We start from the raw sequence: 18,758 nt of genomic DNA on the forward strand, positions 1-18,758 counted from the left end.
ATGTGGGGTTTCGCACTTCGGCTATCGAAATTAGAAGAATTTTGCCGTTTTAATCAGGCAAAATAATTCAATAACGATCATTTGAAAAAATAGAAGGTAAAACAGAGTCAAGAGTCATTTCAAGTTATCTTTTATTACATGATAAAAAATACTTAAAAGTGTCAACAGAAATAAACTTAAATAAAAGGTAACAAATTGAAAGGAAAAGATATTTGTTAATTATAATATAATATACAGAGTAACACAAGGATCTTTGGGTTTATTTCAGTAACTGGTACTTAAAGCTTACTATGATTAACACTTAGAACTGCGTAAATAATTAAATACAAAATCACTTTTTCGCTCCTCTAGTGAAAAGATCACAAGAAGTATGATGAATTTAGAGAGTTTCACTCAAGTGGAACAATCTATACTCTGCTTCATCTTAATTTTGCGCAAGAGATTATGTACAACATGATGAAAAATTCAATTTCTGGGGGTGAATCAATGTCAGCAATCTCTTATGAAAAGGTTTATAATAGGGAGTCATCTAGTAAACAAGGCCTAATACAAGATTGTCGCCTTAAATGAAGGCATAAGTATCCGATAAATCAATACAAAAATGAGATGAAAGGATTTTTCCAACTGTAGATTAAGATATGTAGGAAATCGTTTCTAAATGCTGCTACATTCCTAGGGGATTTTTGTAAAAAGCTGGAGGAAAAATATCTCACAAATCGACAGTCACTAACCGAGGCCAATAAGAGAGCAGTTTTGTCTTTAAGTTGACCACTTATCAGGACTTAACTTCAATTAGTAACATATTTGTCATGCAAGTGAAGGTGATCTTTGTCTTGTCTTGAATCGCTGCAAATTCAATCAATATATAGTTGTGTGTTGGAAAAGTAAATGAGAAGTCATCAGTACTAGACATTAAAATTTCAGAAAACAGGCAATAATCGGCTTAGAGCTAGACATTAGGATTTCTAAAAAGAAAATTTTCAATTGCTTGCAGAGATTATTTAGTTCAGATACGATTTGATCCTCTCTTCGTCAACAGTGAATTAGACGCATTATAATGCAACTAAGGCCCATTTCCTTTCATAACATCCTCATAATATAATTAAAATATTCAAAAGGTGGACATCACAAAACAAAAAACTTTTAGGGTTGATATTATACAGTGACTCCACCATAAAAGAGCCCTTGCGTACTTTATACTTTGCATCGTGGTGCTAACATCAATCTAAATACTGCACCTATTGAATACAAAGTTCCTGGTTAAGATGAGAGAAACCTCTACATTCTGCATTAAGAATAATGTGGTCCTTAACCTGTACATCACGAATGTATTCTTGAAAATTATACACAGATAATTCTATGAGCTAGGATTAATGTTAGATTTCAAGAGACAGTTAAACATCTTCATTACTTGCCGATTTCACTCATAGCCAGAAACTCTGCAATACTAGTCAGGGACAAAGATAAAAATTAAGAGAAGTGACGAGTTTTACAATATAAAAAAGTCATGTGGATTTTGACGCTGACTAGAATTTTTTTGTTCATTACAAAAGAATGCAAACGGGAAGTAAAATGATCCCTATTCATCGGAAATAATCCAGAATAATTCACAATTGTAAGTAGACTGAAATAATTATAAAAATGACTATTTTTTCACCAAGTTCAGTGAATAAATGTTGGGACAGCTTCGCGCAGAGAGCGGTAAGACTGTCTTGTGAAATTTAGGAGAACTCGCCAATGAGGGGAAAAAAACAATGGGACAACTTTGATTAGAATTTATGAATGTGATGAAACTTGACTATTGACATAAATATCAATGACTTTGGAAAACCATTAATCTTGATTAGGAAGTCTCAAAATTTCCAAATCTAGTTTATTTACTTTTTTTTCAAGAGAACGAGCCAATTCTCTTACTTAAAATTTTTATGCGAAATCTTTTTGCATAAAGAATTCACGGAAATGTCACAAAAATTACATGAATCACTTTCCAGATAAAACAGACGATGACTGCTTCATATCTAAATCATTAGTGCTGAAGGCTTTTCAATAAATTCCCATTCTTGTATATTTGTTGCAGTTTACAGAAAAAAAAAGAGAGGAGGGTTTCAAAAGAAAAAATAATATTATATAAAAGATGACTAATAAATAAAACTTATAGACAGAGGTATGTCTCTCCAATAAATTGAGGATGAATACTAATAAAATAAAAAATCAGCTACACTATGAATATACATTCATCTAGGACTAAATTGAAATATACATTTAGTACACCGGTAAATAATGATTACAAATGAGACAGTATTAAATGAGTTGGTAATGATTAAGTGTGCGATTAGAACTTGTCGGTGTTACAGATTCCAGAGTACTACTTCTTTTAAAAATAACCTTACAAAGTAGCGGAGGAAAACTTAAAAATTTGGCAAATTCAGAATCGAAAAATATTACTCTCTGAGACTAATTTTTCAGCAGACAAGGGAGAAAAGTCAATAAAAGAACGGCTTGCTCCACATGCGGTCTGACGAAATCAAGAGAGTAATTAATTTTGGCAACAGCAAGACCAGTTTTCTTGTAAAAGGAAAAAGTCCACTTCTAGAAAAAACTGATTTGTAAATATGATCATGGGAATTGAATTGTTTTTGTGCGTGGGTCCTAATCCTACTATGATACAATGATAATTCTTAAAATGAATTCTGCTACTCAAAATAAAACAAGAGAAGAGCAGACGCCAGTTGCTTCCGGTTTTGTCACAAATTCATAAGGTATAGGAGGGGGGGGGGGGGGCAGAAATCAAGGTTGAAATGTGAAAACTGTGAGAACTCATAGAATTAAAGTTGTCTATGTTTAGCTTATTATAACTTTTAATCCCTTAAAAAAGACTTGCTTTGGATACAAAAGAACACCCATCTTTTTAAAAATTCAGTTTAAATCATGATTGCTCAGGGCGGTTCTGTCCAAAAAAATAAGAAAAGTATGTACGAGAAAAAATGATCAAGATTATTAATTATTGATACTTGGAGCTGATTCTGTGCAGTGGGCGATTATTGAAAGTTAAAAGCAGCACGATAAAACATTAAGATGCGATGTTGCACGGCCAAGAAAGGGCTTGGTCTTGTCTTATCGACATACATTCAATAATCAGGCCACAGCGTGCCGAGAGCAACAATCTTCAAGAATCATCCTTCAATCAGGTTTTTCTACCAATTCCATTAAATTTTTGCACACGACTCAAAAGTTGAAAGGGTGGAAAAAAAGCCATGAAATTTCATTATTCCAGCCATCACTAGAACAAAAACAAGTGAGGGTCCTTCTGAAGTAAGTAATATTCTTTCAAGATTCAGATTGACGTATATATCTTTTATATCACAGCACACTATAAAGAAAAGTCAACCGCAAGACTGAAATCTCCTTTGAGCCTTACAGGAAGTTCCTTTTATCAAATACTCTGAGAGAAATGAACATTTTTTTCACGGCTTGCCAGCCAAAATTTCTTCCCCATCACAATTTTTAAATTTCACAAATGTATAAATCTTTCCTTTTGCAGGGTTAAAACTTATTTCTTCATAAGGGCACAGATATTTTTAGATTGCGCCAAGGGAGAAAGCTTTCTTGTCCCAGCTACTTTCAAAGCATACTTACAAGACTACCATTCTACTAAAATAGGCATGTTCAAAGTAAAAAAATAAAGTAAGAACAATGATAAAATAATTAATCAAACCAAACTTAAAAGAATTCGGCACTCAAAAGACATAACATACTCCATACAATTGCATTCATCTAAGAACTTCGCATAAGACAGGCATTCATGAAGTAAAAATAGTCAAATTTCTTCTCCTCAATTTTTGCTGCTTTCTTATTAGTGAAGTGCAAGTGAAAAAATGACTTTTTTAAAAATGTGGCAGCAGGACATACATTTCATCAAGTGCATTACTTTAAATTTTACTTAAATTTTGCCTCTTGTAAATTTATCGCAAATAAAAATCCCTAAAAGGATTTCCTCATTTATATTTTAACAGTTTTTAAAAACAAATTTTAACAGCTATTGCTAGTGGGACACCAGTCTGCATCCGATGGAATGACAAACTCAAATTGATGTTGCGCAAACATACAAATATGCAAGTCCTACACTTCACTTTATTATAAAAATTGAACTATATTGATTTTTGATCATCATCGAGAAAGAGCAAGGAGAAACAGTAAGGATGGACGCGTATTAGAACTCGCACATATCTCCGAAGTGTGCTTGGTCTTTTGCTTTCTAGAATTAATACAATGTAATTTTACAAAATTTAATTACTTTACAACCAAATTCGTTGCATTACGTATGAGTAACAGAGTGACTCTACTAAAAGTAAAGAGAGGAAACACACTTTAAGGATACAGCCTTGGTTTTGATTTGGATCCACATAAAACTTTAGGAGAGAGAAGCAGTTACATTCAAATTTCAGTATGGAAAAATTCATAAAAATAAATTTACCAGTCATGTCTATGTTTTAGGAAATTTTATCTAAAGATTTTTGTATAATGAGAGAAGGATGAATCAAATTTTTACTAGACAACTTTCATTTTTTCATACAACTTTTACAAGACTCGGTACGATGTCTCAACGAGGTGTGTCAAAAATGTACATGACATTTAAATGGTTTCTTCCATTAACCCCGATTGGACGAGTAATGGAAATGGAATAAATGCCTGTATAACAATACCTAAACTTACTTTGCCTCGTTCAAAGACTCAATATTGTTCATACAAATAAAAATATTGTTAAAAAATTCTCCGTTACAAGGAACTGATTTCAGGGCAAATTCAGAATGAATTCAATGTCTCAGGGCATAATACATTTCAATTATTATTTTTTCAAGACCTTCAGCTGGACGTAACTCTGAGATAAGGTAAGTCCAGTAAGAATGTATGTACGTAGATATTAGAAAAATTTTGGAGATGCCAAATGATTGATTAGGCTCACGATTATACCTAAATCATCTATCATTTACATTTAAAGTTATTAGACAGACCTAAGAATACTTTCATCACATACCTCCAGCGGCCAAATAATCAGAATGCAAAAAATTATTTCTGCTGCACCACCAATGAAATATCCAAATTTGGGATAAAATAGGGGTGAAAGAATTAGTTATCTTCCGCACAAGGGAATGTATCTCGATTCCGCGGTTTCAGTATTTCTTACTTGTATCTTATTTATTTACATGAAAACTGTTACACGAATTTCTTGCAGTAATTATTTTACTCACATGTGAAGAAAGACTCTAAAATTGTTAGACTAATTCGTGCGCCAATTCTTCCATGAAAAAATAAAATGCTTGTAGAAATACTGAAATAGCGCAGACAAGATACGTTCATTCGCACATGAGATGACAAATTGACAGAAGTGAGAAAAAATAAGTTATTGAGGTACATTCTGATAAACTATTTGAATTAATAAACATATGAAAAATAAAGAGAGATAATGAGATAGAAAAAATTAAACGAATAAAGAAACAGACGAGAAAAAAGAGGGAAAAAGATGATGAAATATTGAGCAACAGTTTTATACTGTGATTTCAACACACTCGGGTATTGGTACATAATTAATTGACTGAAAATTTAATATCACAAAACTCAGATTCTAACACGTACTACGTAGCAAATAACTTTGAAGGTGCAAGTAGAAGAAGAACTGAACAAAGTTAAATGGAGAATTTGACAAGGACTGTGCAGTATACTTCCAATGGACCACAAGACAAGGTACGAATTTTAGCATTCTAATACATGTTTCTAAACCAAAATTTCACGTAGAACACGATTCGCGCAACAAAAGTTACTGAAACTAACTCTTAGCGAAGATATTAACGTTTTTATCTCACATCAGTTACGAGGAATTTGAACTGGCCGCTCACAAGAAACTCAAAGCTCTACGTGAGTCAAATCGCGCCCTACAATGGTTTCAGCAAGCTTCTCAATCAAGCAATGTTCATTTCCCACCATGTGTTGTTCAAACTATAAGCAATTTGCTATAGCTGAGCCAAAGTTTCAAGACTGAGGTTGCCAGATTTTTATATCGCTGAGACGTTTATGATAACGTTTAGCGCGCGATGTGAATCACGTAGAGCATTGAGTTTTCATAAGCGGGTGGTTTCAATTCACGCATCAAGAATCATTAAATATCTTCGTAAGGAGTTAATTTTGGTAATTTTCGTTGTGCGTATCGTGTTCTACGTGAAATTTTGGTTAGGAACCATGTATCAGAATGCTGAAATTCGTATCTTGTCTAGTGGTCCATTCAGAGAAATGTTGAGAAAATAATTTGAGTTGCAAAATCTCAAAAAAAGAAAGGAGGAAATTCTCAGATACTCTCAGAATAAGATAGACTGATACCTAACAATCGAGAAACTCAATCAATAGCAACAAAAATGTGAACATATTTAAAAGTGTTTTGATGATTTGACCGATAATTGATGTTTTGATGAAATTTACAGGCTTCATTGGATGGAAACTGCAATTTGATCATCAAATTAGTTCAGTCAAGGTCATACACTAAACAAATTCTCTCAAGCTCTCCAAGTGACAATACCTTTAAAACATTACAGTTTACAATTCTGTGGGCATGCAGCCTTAAAATGCCCATCTAGGCAGAATATTTTAAAATTCAATAACTAGCACATGCTGGTCAGTTGCGCTGGTCACAAAATCGTGTTTTGATGGTTATTCATGTAGATTAGCTAAAAATAATAAGATGTGTCCAAACAGCAACTTTCTAAGTTCAATATTAACCCAGATATCACCCTTTGAAAAGTCGGGTTTTTGACGTCATCCACCGTGGTAGTGACACCCTTGGTTTCACTTTTCTTTCATCAGTCGGAGTGGCGCAAATTTGCGCTAGTTACTCAACATGAAACTCAAATGAAAGCAAGGTGAAAGAAACCAAGGATGTCACTACTACGGTGGATGACATCACAAACCGAAATTTTCAATATCGATATCTCGTTTAATATTGAACGTAGAGAGTTGCTGTTTGGACAAATCTTATTGTTTGTGGCTAATCTGCAAGAATGAAGCATCCATACTCGATTCTACGGACAGCGCACCTGACCCATTAAAAAGTATGACTTTAAACAACCTAAATGCTGTAGTTTGTTGCCAGATTGGGTACCTGCTTCTTTCACTTAACAGACATCTTGTCGCCTAAAGGTCAAAATACTTGTCCTAAAACGAAGATCTGAGATTGAGGAAAATTTTAAGATCAAAAGTTCACGAAGGACAGGCATCAAGATTATTTTACAAAAAGGAATACCAAACACAATCTTAGCAACGCATGATAGCGATTTGGATTTTTTGAGTTCCTCTCTTGGACTATTAAACACAAAAAATATTTTGATACATCATCAAATTCTCCTGATTGTCAAGAATTCTACATCTTTCAAGAATTCTACATCTTTCAAGAATTAATCAGATTTAAAACGCTTCGCTGAAATAGCAATGAAATTCTGAGCCCGCTATTTTAAAATTATTTTTGGTATCATCCCAAAAATCATTTGAAAAATCTGAGACATTGGATACGGGTCACAACTACACAACTAAACACATTTCAGTATCTGCGATGAGACACACATTTACAGAGGCCAATAACTTGAAAATATCGTTTATACAGAGCCTTTAAAATTGTTTACAGGATGCTTTGTACATATTATATTTTTTACAACTGAAAAAGGCGATATGATAGTAACTTGAAAAGAGTACCGAGATTCGCTGCAGTTCTTAGCACCGGGATTCATGTTAGATGTTAAATAATAGATAATTTTTTTATAACACCGAAATAAAGTGATAAATACACATTGATATTAGATTTAAATACTTTTTGATGTTGTTCAAGTTGTTAAATTATGAATATTTGGTCTTGGTTAACTAGAACAAAATCTGTAAACATGTTAATAGGTCCTATCGCAGATAAATTTAACTGCTCGTTCTGTGATCGAACTAGGTTTGGTCCGAACACTACTGCTAAATTGGATGAGGTCATTTTATTTAAATCACAGCGATCCATAACCTGAAAATATTAAATAATTCCAGATTACAAGATATTAAAGCATTAAACAACACATATGTATAATCATATAAGGTATCCAGATGTTATCCAGGCTAATACTGTCGTGCCAAGGCAAAATGCTGTGTGAGCCTTCAGACAATGCCTTTCCTTTGATAAGATACTAATTTCTATCCATGATTCTCATTAAAAATAAACATCTTATTGGAGAAAATTTGGCAACTCTCGAATGCTCATACAGCGTTTCCTTAGTATGACAGAGTAGGAGCCCATACGGCAGAGAGTGGAGAGGAAAGACGAGGATAAAGACAGCTGTTTTAGACATTATGATAATTTAGAATCGATAATTCAGTTCTTATTATTCCATATTAATTCTTTTGACCTGTTCCTCGCTGACTTTTTCTTGCACGTGTTCCCACCGGGCGAAAAAATCACTAAAGGAAACGGCATCCTATGATTCCTAAGAACGCTTCAATTCCAATATTGCCATAGTTCTTTAATTAATTGCCATGATGCTGCTACCACTCTTACGTTACGTACACAATGCATACTTCACGATATCCCTGAGATAACAATGAAAAAAGAGAAGAACCATTTCCGTAACCATTCAGACCCGACAAAGCCACAGACTTGACTTACTAAAAAAGTTATCTAAATCTGCTTGACAGAACGATTGACAGTAAAGATTCCTATGAGAGCCCATGCTCTGTAAGACTCAGAATTTAAGATGAAAATAGCAGCTTCCTAATCAATTGAATTTCATTTCATACATTAACGTCGCTCCAACAGTGCATTCGGGTGTCCGTGATACCCAAACGTCACTAATGCCTGTCTTTCCGAAGGTTATTGCGCTACCAACGACATAAAATCTTTTCTCTGATGTCCTACCGCTATCCTTTCATGCAGTGGCTAATCTTGAAAGCTGTTTTCCTCCATTTAAATCCACTAAAAAAAATCTATTTTAGGTGATCGACAGTATTACATACATTTAATTGGAGGAAAAACAGTGTTGCGAACTTTCAATAATGCTTTCATGGAACGTCCTCTTCTGCTTCTTCCAGAGAGGAGAGAGGGGAGATTTCATTTAAATTTTTAAAAATGACAGAAGCAGCGGTCATCGTGATGTTACTTAGAACAAGTACTGGCTGAGTTTTTAAAATTACTTAATGTCTAAGAAGCACACAGAGTACCTTCTTGTTGAGATGGCCTCATTTCTGAAATTTTATTTCAGAGAGTAACGTACTCCAATAAAGTAAATAATGAAAAATAATTAGATAGTGAATTTGAAAGTATTTAAGCTAAAAGGAACTATGTGGAAATGGAAACATAGGGTGTGCTTGTGGAAGCTGCATAAGAAACAATGAAAAGGTGGATATAGTTCCTTTGGAGAAAATGGAAAAGCAGGATTTGACATTAAATCAAAAGGAACTGAGCACTAACTCAAGAGCCATGGACATATGAAAAGAGCGTTGTGGACAGGGCTCATGAGTTAAAGACTGACGACCTAGTCGCCGTCGCTCGAGTCACGCCCGGTCCTCGCCACTGATGTCACTGGTGCTTTTAAAATCCCTTTCATTCTTATGGCCCAAGCAAATCTCATCAATCCCTTTCCACATAGTTTCATTTCGCATAAATACGTCCATTCATAAATTGAGTGAACAAAGTTTTTAGAAATATCGATGCTCAAGAGGATCTTACGTAGCTGTATGGACAAGTTCGCATCAACATGCAGCAGCTCCTGAGGAGATGTAAAAAAAATCTTAACACGGAAGATATTATTTTCATTTGTTCATTCTTCACTTGTTTCTTAGATTTTTTCTTTGGAGTTTTTTTGTGCTGAATTCCTCTTCAGAAACTAGTCACTTTGTTCTTAAATTTTCATCAATCGTAAAAGTACTGACTCTCACTGCATTTGAACAGAGTGAAGATTAGCCAATATCTCATTGAAATAGGGGGTTCAGAATGAAAAGAGACTTTAAAGTAATGATCTTGCATGAAATTAGTTCTTCATGCAGGAAAAAATAAATACATTTTCTTACCTTTGCTAAAAACTGAACTAGATATTTGAGGACTTGATAATTGTCTTCCGGTAATTTTTCTAAAATCAAGATCTTCACATGTCTTGGCCTTTCATCTTTATTCAAACCTATAAAAGATACAAATACAAATATTATCAAGTTCTGATGAAATGAAAAGAGGAAGAAAAACAAATTTTGCCTGAATTATTGTTGTATCTACAAACCAACGTAAGCTCAGATTAATGAAAGTGGGTGTAATCTTTCTAATTGAGGGTTCATAAGAGACTCATTTTACCAAATAAGAGTCAAAAGTAGTAAAACTGAGTTTTCCACAGAAGACACTTACCAATACTTTTGGTAAAAAGCTTTCTTCGTTGAAATAGTTACCAGGTAATAATATGAGAACTTTCAATGTGCAGGATGAGGGCACAGAACCTTTCAACTTTTTAATTTTTTTTTTTTCAATATGCGGCAAAATTTTTGTCCAAGAATATACAGCTAGAGGCTAGAGGTAAATTAACGTTTGTTTGAAATTGAAAATAATTTGCTTGAAATAAAGACAGAATGGAAATTTTTTTGAAACATTTGCACAAATTATCATTGGCTGCTAGTTCCTAGTGCATACTTTTTTAGCATAAATGCATACGTCCACCTACGGTCATAAATTTCAACACACAGATTAGATAAAATAAATGTGATTATCCAAAACATAGGCCTCAGTCGGTGGCCACGCTAGTTTTTCCATGGATCAATTCTTGTAAGGCTGAGTAGAAAATCGGCATAGTCTCTGACAAAAATACCCTTTAATTCATTTATAAAATGAGAGAAGTTTCTACTTCAATCAGCAGAAGACGTAGAGTTACGGTATGATAGGAAGAGGTTACTCACTTTGAAACTGCGTTATCTCATCATATAAATCGAAGGTCATTAAAGGTTCTTCAAGCTCTCGCAGGAATGTCTTCAAAAGCACTGCAGCAGTGTGAACATCGCCTTCAAAATCGACTGGTAAACCCTGATTACATCTTTGCTGCAACTCCTTCACGATTGCAAAGTTCGCTGAACGACGGAACAAACCCTCTGTCTCCAGCGCTAGAGGGAAAAATACAAAAGATATTATTTACCAGATTTAATTCTTATAGTGGCAGAAAGTTTAAATTCTTACTGTCGGAAGAAATAATGCGATCCAGGAGAAAAACTAGCCCAAAATTGAGAATTTTTTGGGATGGTTGGAAAAACGGAAAAAGCTGGAGGCAAATAAAAGGCTTCTGCAGACATTTGAAAAGGGGAAATTTTTTAACTAGTAACAATTAATAAATAGATGGCCATTTTAAAAATTTGCGATCGAAAGATGACTGGAGTTGCAGTTCATGAGAGTGTGACAAATGAAGCAAAGCCAATAACATACGTCGACAGTCAAAATTGAGCAAAGATCAGGTGAGGCAGTCTGTATTGAGCTTTTGGCCCTGAATGGACTACTGGACAAGGTACGAATTTAAGCATTCTGATACATGTTTCTTAACCAGAATTTCACGCAGAGCACGATTTGCGCAACGAAAGCTAATGAAACAAACTCCAAACGAAGATATTAAAGTTTTTATTTCACATTGGTTACGAGGAATTTGAACTGCCCGCTCACAAGAAACTCAAAGCTTACGTGAGTCAAATCGCGCACTACAACGGTTTCAGCAAGCTTCTCAATCGAGCAATGTTCATTTCCCACCATGTGTTGTTCAAACTATAAGCAATTTGCTACAGCTGAGCCAAAGCGTCAAGATTGAGGTTGCCAGATTTTTATATCGCAGAGACTGTCATGATAACGTTTAGCGCGCGATGTGAATCACGCAGAGCATTGAGTTTTCATGAGCGGGTGGTTTGAATTCACGCATCAAGAATCATTAAATATCTTCGGAAGGAGTAGATTTCGGTAATTTTCGTTGTGCGCATCGTGTTTTACGTGAAATTTTGGTGAAGAAACATGTATCAGAATGCTGAAATTCGTACCTTGTCTAGTGGTCCATTTAAAAATGCCATCCATTTTCCCAAATCACTTGAGACTTTACCGGAAAATTGAGGTATTCTCCAAAATACAGGATAATTCAGGGAAAATATGATTGTGCACACCTGCAGGGTGTCTTCTAAAATAGGCTGGCCAAAAATCAGTACTTTTTCGGTACATTCCTGATAAATTCAGTACCTTCTCAACAGAAAACTTTAATACTTTTTCAGTCCATCATTTGACGAAATCAAAGCAATTTCGAAAATTAGAAATTCTAGCTTAAATTGCGACAAAAATGACGAAGACACAATATTTCATCAGTGGCTTGAAGATTAACTGATTTCACAATTGTGATCTTGCAGGCAAACACTTCTCTAAGAATCAACTTACAGGGAATTAATACTTCCCAGGTCCTCTTAAAAAACACGTGCAGTGTGAAAGAAAAAATTCTGGACCTTTCTGCGAAATTTCCACACTTTTTCAGTAGTTCCGGACCGCCCTTAAAAAATCAGTACTATTTCCGGACTTTCCAAAAATTCCATTCTGGTAGACAACCTGTGTGTGTCACTTAAATCATGTTCCAAATTCACAACTAAAATTGGAAAAAGCATTACCATCTGGCTGACTCAGAAATTCCACGCATTGCCTGACTAGTGGTGGAATTACTTCACCGTTATTATTATCTTTTATAAACTGCAGAGAAACTCCGAACTGTTGAGTAGGCAGAGGAGGTGGACTCGCATCTTCAACCTGAGACTTTTCACCCTGTGAGCCTGCGCTGGGTCGATTCAATTTTGCCATGAGTTTTTCATCATATCTGCAAAAACGTATACTTCTTTATTGTACAGTTCATAGGTTATGAGTGAGATATTAGTAAAAAAAAAACAGGTCACTAAATATGGTGTAATGCAAGACAAAACATTGCATTTTTCATTTAAATCAAATTGAATAAGACACACATGACGAAAATAATAAAAATCAACTCTTGACTGTGAGACAACTGTTAACGATTCCAAAGTAAGAGAGAGAAAACAAAATTAATCATTTACTTGGTAAGAAAAAAAAATTTTTTTTGGGTTAAAAAAAAGGGTAAATTATAGGATATAAATTATAGACCATGCGATCAACTTGATTTTGAAAACTGTTCAAGAGATGCGGGCTTTTTGTAGTTAAAAAACGTCATCATACACTCTAATTGGTCCAATATCTGTTTGAAACTGAAAAAAGAGCATTATTCAACAACAAAAAAGAAAATAAATCATCATGGTAGTTTATTTCTTAAAATGTAAAAAAGGGTTAAAACTTACTCTAGAACAGTTTGTGGTATGCTTAATTGATCCAAATCAAGATGCTGTTGTAATTCGGTTAGATTATTAACATACAAAATTTTCCGGCTAAACTTTGTGCTGGAAAAAACAAAACAAAAGATAAATTAAATATCACAAACTCGAAACAAATATTGAATACAAAGCATCCTTATCACTTTCTAAGACTCTTAAAGAATTTAACATTTGGTACTCTCCCTATAAAGGTGCTCTTGAGGTGAGGTGATTGAAAGACAGTGAAATCACAGGAGAGGAATTGTTTGAGAGTTTCTGAAAAGCTCCGAGTAATTTCAATAAAATTCTAGCATGAATGCATTTGACCCTTAGGGGAGAATTTGTACCTTTTTTCTCTGAAGACATATAGAGAACTAAGTCAGATTTTGAGTCTATAACTGAGTTTTTGATACAGAGCATGGGGGAATGCTCAGCAAATATCTCAAAACAAAAGAGCTCCAAAAAAATGTGAGACCAAACTAGAGTTATGGTGGTTTAAAGTTTGCATACAACAAACGTTGTTTTAAACTTACAGTCATTCAAAATTCTATTGCGCCATGTTCAGGGCATAACATTACCAGGGCTAAGGTTCCTTTTCCCAAGGACACAAATAGCATAAGCCCTGGATAGACGATCAAATTCTCGAACCAATTCCAATTAAAGTAGCATCAAAGTTTCGGGAGTCATCGGTCTTAAACTCATTAATTTGCTTAATTTTAAAATGAAAACTTCGCAGAAATGTTTCCTGTGGCAGGAAATGATGAATGGTGGCACTCCATTCTGATCTTACTTTGAACAAAATAGTGCGGCCCGTCAAAATTTGATGGTAGATGGTGACCATCAGTCATCAGCATGTGACTGATCGTACTTATTGTACTGATCGTACCATACTTTGATCGGAATTGGTTCAGAATTTGATCGTCTATCCTGGGCTTAAGACTATAACTCAATAAAGACTTGGTACATTTCTCATCTTCATGCGACTTAAATGGACAAGAGGACAAATTTTATAAAAAATTAGGAAATCAGCTTACCTGACAGCCGCTTTGAATAGTTGCCATACAATTTTTATAAAGTTGGTGGGATGCACCAGATACAGTGCTTTCAAATTCTTTTTGTACTTTCGATCAAAAGCTCTGTAGGCTTGCCAGAGCCATGATAGAGGTGGCTTATTCTTACTCGTTAATCCGTAATGGAAATAAACTAAACTATAATCTTGCTCGACGTATTTGTCTAATGTGTACATCAGATACCTAGAAAACAAAAACATATTAATTTTCATGTCTTGAGAAAAGAGCCGCTTCTTCACTCGATGTAAATGGTACCTAGTGTTACTTCATACATGCAAGGAGACCATGAGCTCATCTTCAGTTCACATTTTAAAAAATTTAATTGAGAAAGTGGAGACATCAATGCTTCATCAGACTTTTCATTGACCAGTAGTGTAATTCTGGCTCACCTATGACGTCGTTTGAGGCTCTTTTTTTAGGGGATGAATACGGCATAAATGTAAATAGAGGTATTTCACCAAGATTTTGCAAATATATATTTCTTCTCCACACCTGACATCACTCCTAGTTTTTAGAAATATCTATCAAATTACCAAAGTACCTGTCAATCTACTCAGTTTTTTCAGTATATACAAGCTTTATTAGAAGGATTGAAAATCATCTCTTCAGTGAATCATTGGTAGGTAATTGAAGCGCTGAGTGCAAAAAGGGCATTTCTTGGTTGCGGTGTCTCAAAATCTCCACTAATGTTTCATCCGTTATGATTAAAGCAAATGTATGCAATCTATTGTTACTTTTACTGAATATTCTTTACGATGATTTTACAAAGTTAAAAACTTAAAATTTCAGAGTATTCATCCCATACCTAGTTATCTCTTTAAAGGATAAATTAGCACTGAAGATTCTAAAATGCCGTAACCGAGAAATTCACTTTCTGCACCGAACACCTCAATTGTCTGTCTTCATGGCCAAAAAGAATTGACTTGCTTTTAGGGAAGACAAAGTAGGAATCATTGGCACCACAAGATAGGTTTCCTCATCAAATATTCATGCAAACCTTGTCATCCTGAAATTTTTGGAACGTGACAACACAAACCTGAGCAACCGTCCATGGTCCAATTCTTTATTGTTGGGGAGTTTACAAGCAGAGACGACGATTATACGCCTTCCAACTGTGTCATCTCCAACTACATCTACAATTCCATACCGAGAGACATCGCTAAAGTCATCTTCGTCTTCATCATCAAGGAAGTTTGAACAAGCTATGCTGTCATAACCTGAAGGCGCATTGACAAGCTCCTCCTCAAAATTTTCTTCAATTGTTCCATCAGAGACCGGAGACTCGAGGTATTCTAATCCACTGATAGAGATTTTCTCTTCTAAATCTGGAGCAAAAAAAAAATGAATATAAAATTATGACCAAAAGAAGATGAAGACAAGTGAGTGCGAATAGTGCCATTACTTAAAGGATGAGGCTATTCGTCGGTACGGTACCGACGGATAAATGGCTATTCGTCGGTACCGTACCGATGAATAAATGGCTATTCGTCGGTACCGCTAGCTAAAATTTAAGAGTAAAGTCATTTCACGAGGGCGACCTAAACTGCCAGCAAGACAACTTTGTTCCTTTAATCGCACCGTTGCCGACCGACAATCTGTGGAAAATTCCTCCGAAAAACGAAAACGAAAGAAAACACCTGCAAATGAAACTAAAGGCCCCACCACCCGAAAAAAGAAGCGTTCTTGATGATTCTTTTGACAGAGTAGTACATTTCAGTATTATGATGATTCATTTGACAGTGAAGTACATTTCAGTATTATGATTATTTATTTGACAGAGTAGTACATTTCAGTATTATGTGAGAGTATTAAATACATAAATTAAATTTGGAGAATATTTCTTTACAACTCGTGTTGGGTTTTTTTTCCATCTTTCACCCAATTTTTAGCTCTTAACTTCCACCAAAATATTATTAAGAAATCATATCTTTAATATAATTTACGTACTAAAATCAAAGTACGGTACCGACGAATAGCTATTTATTCATCGGTACGGTACTGACGAATAGCCATTTATTCATCGGTACGGTACCGACGAATAGCCATTTATTCGTCGGTACCGTACCGACGAATAGCCACTTCGTTACTTAAAACCATACAATAAAGCAGCTAGCAGCCTCAGAAATAACTTCCGTTACATACCAGGTCCTTGTGAGAATCAAGTAAAAGTATGATACTGAGTTTTTTAAGGGTAGGTAAACAGTCAGGTTACGGGCAGCAAGTACAACTGAATCGGTCAGTTACAAAAGGGCTCAAGCGCCAAAAATTAGAATTCGAGAAAAATGGTAATAACCATTTTCATTGATCCCTTATAAATTTCAGAGCTCTAAAATATTAAAGCGATGAATTAATTAATCACATTATTAATTGAATTAGGATGTGCAAAAACCGCTAACGTCAATTTTTATAGTCTTCAATTCTTTTGCATTGATAATAGTTTTAAAGGGTTGATACAACCGTAAAAGTGATGAAAGGACTAGTTTTGGGATTAGGGCAGCCGGGTGACAATTATTAACAACACTTTCATGGTTGCATCCAACTCCGAAAAGTATTATCAACTCAAAAAAACTGAAGACTGGAAAAATGGACGTTAGCAGTTTTCGCACATCCCGATTCAATTCATGTGCAACTTAAAATGGGTTAGTTCATACATTTTCTACTGTTTTTTTGTATTTTTATATCTGATGCTTGAGCCCTTTTGTACCTGACCGATTCAAATGTGGATTAAAATTTTTCAGCAGCATACTTTCATCCAAGTAACATCCTAACATAAAACATCCTATGCTGTAGAATTGAAGAATTATTGGTAAACTATAAACAGCCATCGAGGAATTTCACTCCTGGTTAAGAAGAAATATTTCTGGGAAGCTATTAATAAAGCAGGGAACTTAGACATTTTTCACCCTCTCCCCTGTAAAAATTCAGAGGGCAGGTTGCATCCATGATCGCCCATTTTCCTGTGTTGCCTTCACTTCCACTGTAAGATACATTTCTCCGATAGGTAGAATACCATTCAACCTTGTTAATTTGATTTTTCTTTCATCTATCTTGCCTGGTACTTTAATAAAAACGTCCGCCCTAAGTGTAAATACACTTCCTTGAGAGAAAAAAACACTTTCTTAAATTCCTCTCACTGGATCACATGAACTCTTAGTATACTTCAACATAATCCTGAAACAAGGAGCCCGGTAAGTATATATCAGATTGTATTCGCTTGATGTTATAATCTAGATTGTTGAACTTAAAATGCTGACTACCTGAATGACAGAAGAGACTTACCATTTGCCACAGATGCGGTTAGCTCAGTGTCATCAAACTCCAGATTCGGCTCATAGTCGTGGAAATCAGAAAGACTAGGATAAGGTTCTTCTTGATCAGCACCTAAAATCAACGAAGAACAGGTGCTTGAGATACATTTGTGATCCCTCCAACTCATCGGAAAAGTTATGTCCCGTCAGCTCAAAGGAATATGCGTCAACAGTCAACCATGAAAGAGAATATATTCTGACCAAACGCCGAGGCCAGTTGTGAAGAAAATATTTCACAAAATATGGTGTAAGTCAGTGACAAGACTCCAAGCTCCTCTTTCGAGTGCATATGGAGAGACTATCTCCAAAACTAACAAAGTAATTCGCTTGAGTGATTCTGATGAGGTTGATCATAAAGCAGGTATAGATAGGCAGCAGACATGGAGAATCTTGAATTATTGAGGAGAATAGTGAATTGAGGACCTGGGAGCTTGTTGTAGACATAAAAAATGAATGAAATGAAAGTGAATTACCCATACATGGTCTTAGTAAAATGCGAGGCGTTTATACCTCAAGAGACTTTCACTTTAGCTTGATAAAAGCGAATCTGCACTCACCTGGAATATTATTGACCGCCCGAAAGTTTCGTTGATAATCAGCATCCATTTTTGAAGAAATTAAATCCCATAGTACTGATAAAACAACTGATTGATGTAGCCTTTGAAACTAAATTCACGAAATTAATGACATGTTTACGAGATAACTGACCATTGTTGTGATGAGCAGCTGCCAGCCAATATTAATTCAACGTTGCCGGTTTTCTTTGGAAAATATCATTACTAAAAAAAAGAAATTAACAAATTGGCGACTCAAATTCAGGAAAAGCATGGATTTTATTGTAAAAAATTTTATTTGTATATTTGAGAGGACAATAACGATTTTAGCTTCCTGAAGAGGGTTTGCTGGATTGATAAGGCAAAGAGCTGATAAAAATTGATATTTTCGCGATGAATCATCTGTGACGTCATGTAGACGTCATACGCAAGCTAATTTGAATCATTACCCGCGC

The 18,758-nt window shown here is 34.9% G+C and overlaps 1 protein-coding gene across 1 annotated transcript; it reads right to left on the bottom strand.

Annotated features, from left to right (window-relative positions):
* Nucleotides 1–114: 114 nt before the first annotated feature.
* RhoGAP68F (Rho GTPase activating protein at 68F) lies at nucleotides 115–18,543 on the bottom strand. Its single transcript, XM_019058401.2, has 9 exons — nucleotides 18,307–18,543; nucleotides 17,721–17,822; nucleotides 15,478–15,766; nucleotides 14,406–14,624; nucleotides 13,360–13,458; nucleotides 12,667–12,869; nucleotides 10,945–11,145; nucleotides 10,078–10,184; nucleotides 115–8,041 (listed from the first exon to the last, which is right to left on the bottom strand). Exons 1-9 carry the CDS (start codon nucleotides 18,353–18,355, stop codon nucleotides 7,871–7,873), a joined length of 1,440 nt encoding a protein of 479 aa, XP_018913946.1. The 5' UTR covers nucleotides 18,356–18,543; the 3' UTR covers nucleotides 115–7,870.
* Between the last annotated feature and the right edge of the window lie 215 nt (nucleotides 18,544–18,758).

This window comes from Bemisia tabaci, chromosome 10 (genome assembly GCF_918797505.1).
Source record: "Bemisia tabaci chromosome 10, PGI_BMITA_v3".
Taxonomy (NCBI): Eukaryota; Metazoa; Arthropoda; class Insecta; order Hemiptera; family Aleyrodidae; genus Bemisia; species Bemisia tabaci.

Coding starts and splice junctions, on each gene's coding strand:
- RhoGAP68F (XM_019058401.2), bottom strand. CDS start 18,355: ATGGATGCTGATTATCAACGAAACTTTCGGGCGGTCAATAATATTCCA. Junction 17,823..18,306: donor GGCGGTCAATAATATTCCAG/GTGAGTGCAGAT, acceptor CGTTGATTTTAG/GTGCTGATCAAGAAGAACCT. Junction 12,870..13,359: donor ATACCACAAACTGTTCTAGA/GTAAGTTTTAAC, acceptor ACGTTTTTGCAG/ATATGATGAAAAACTCATGG.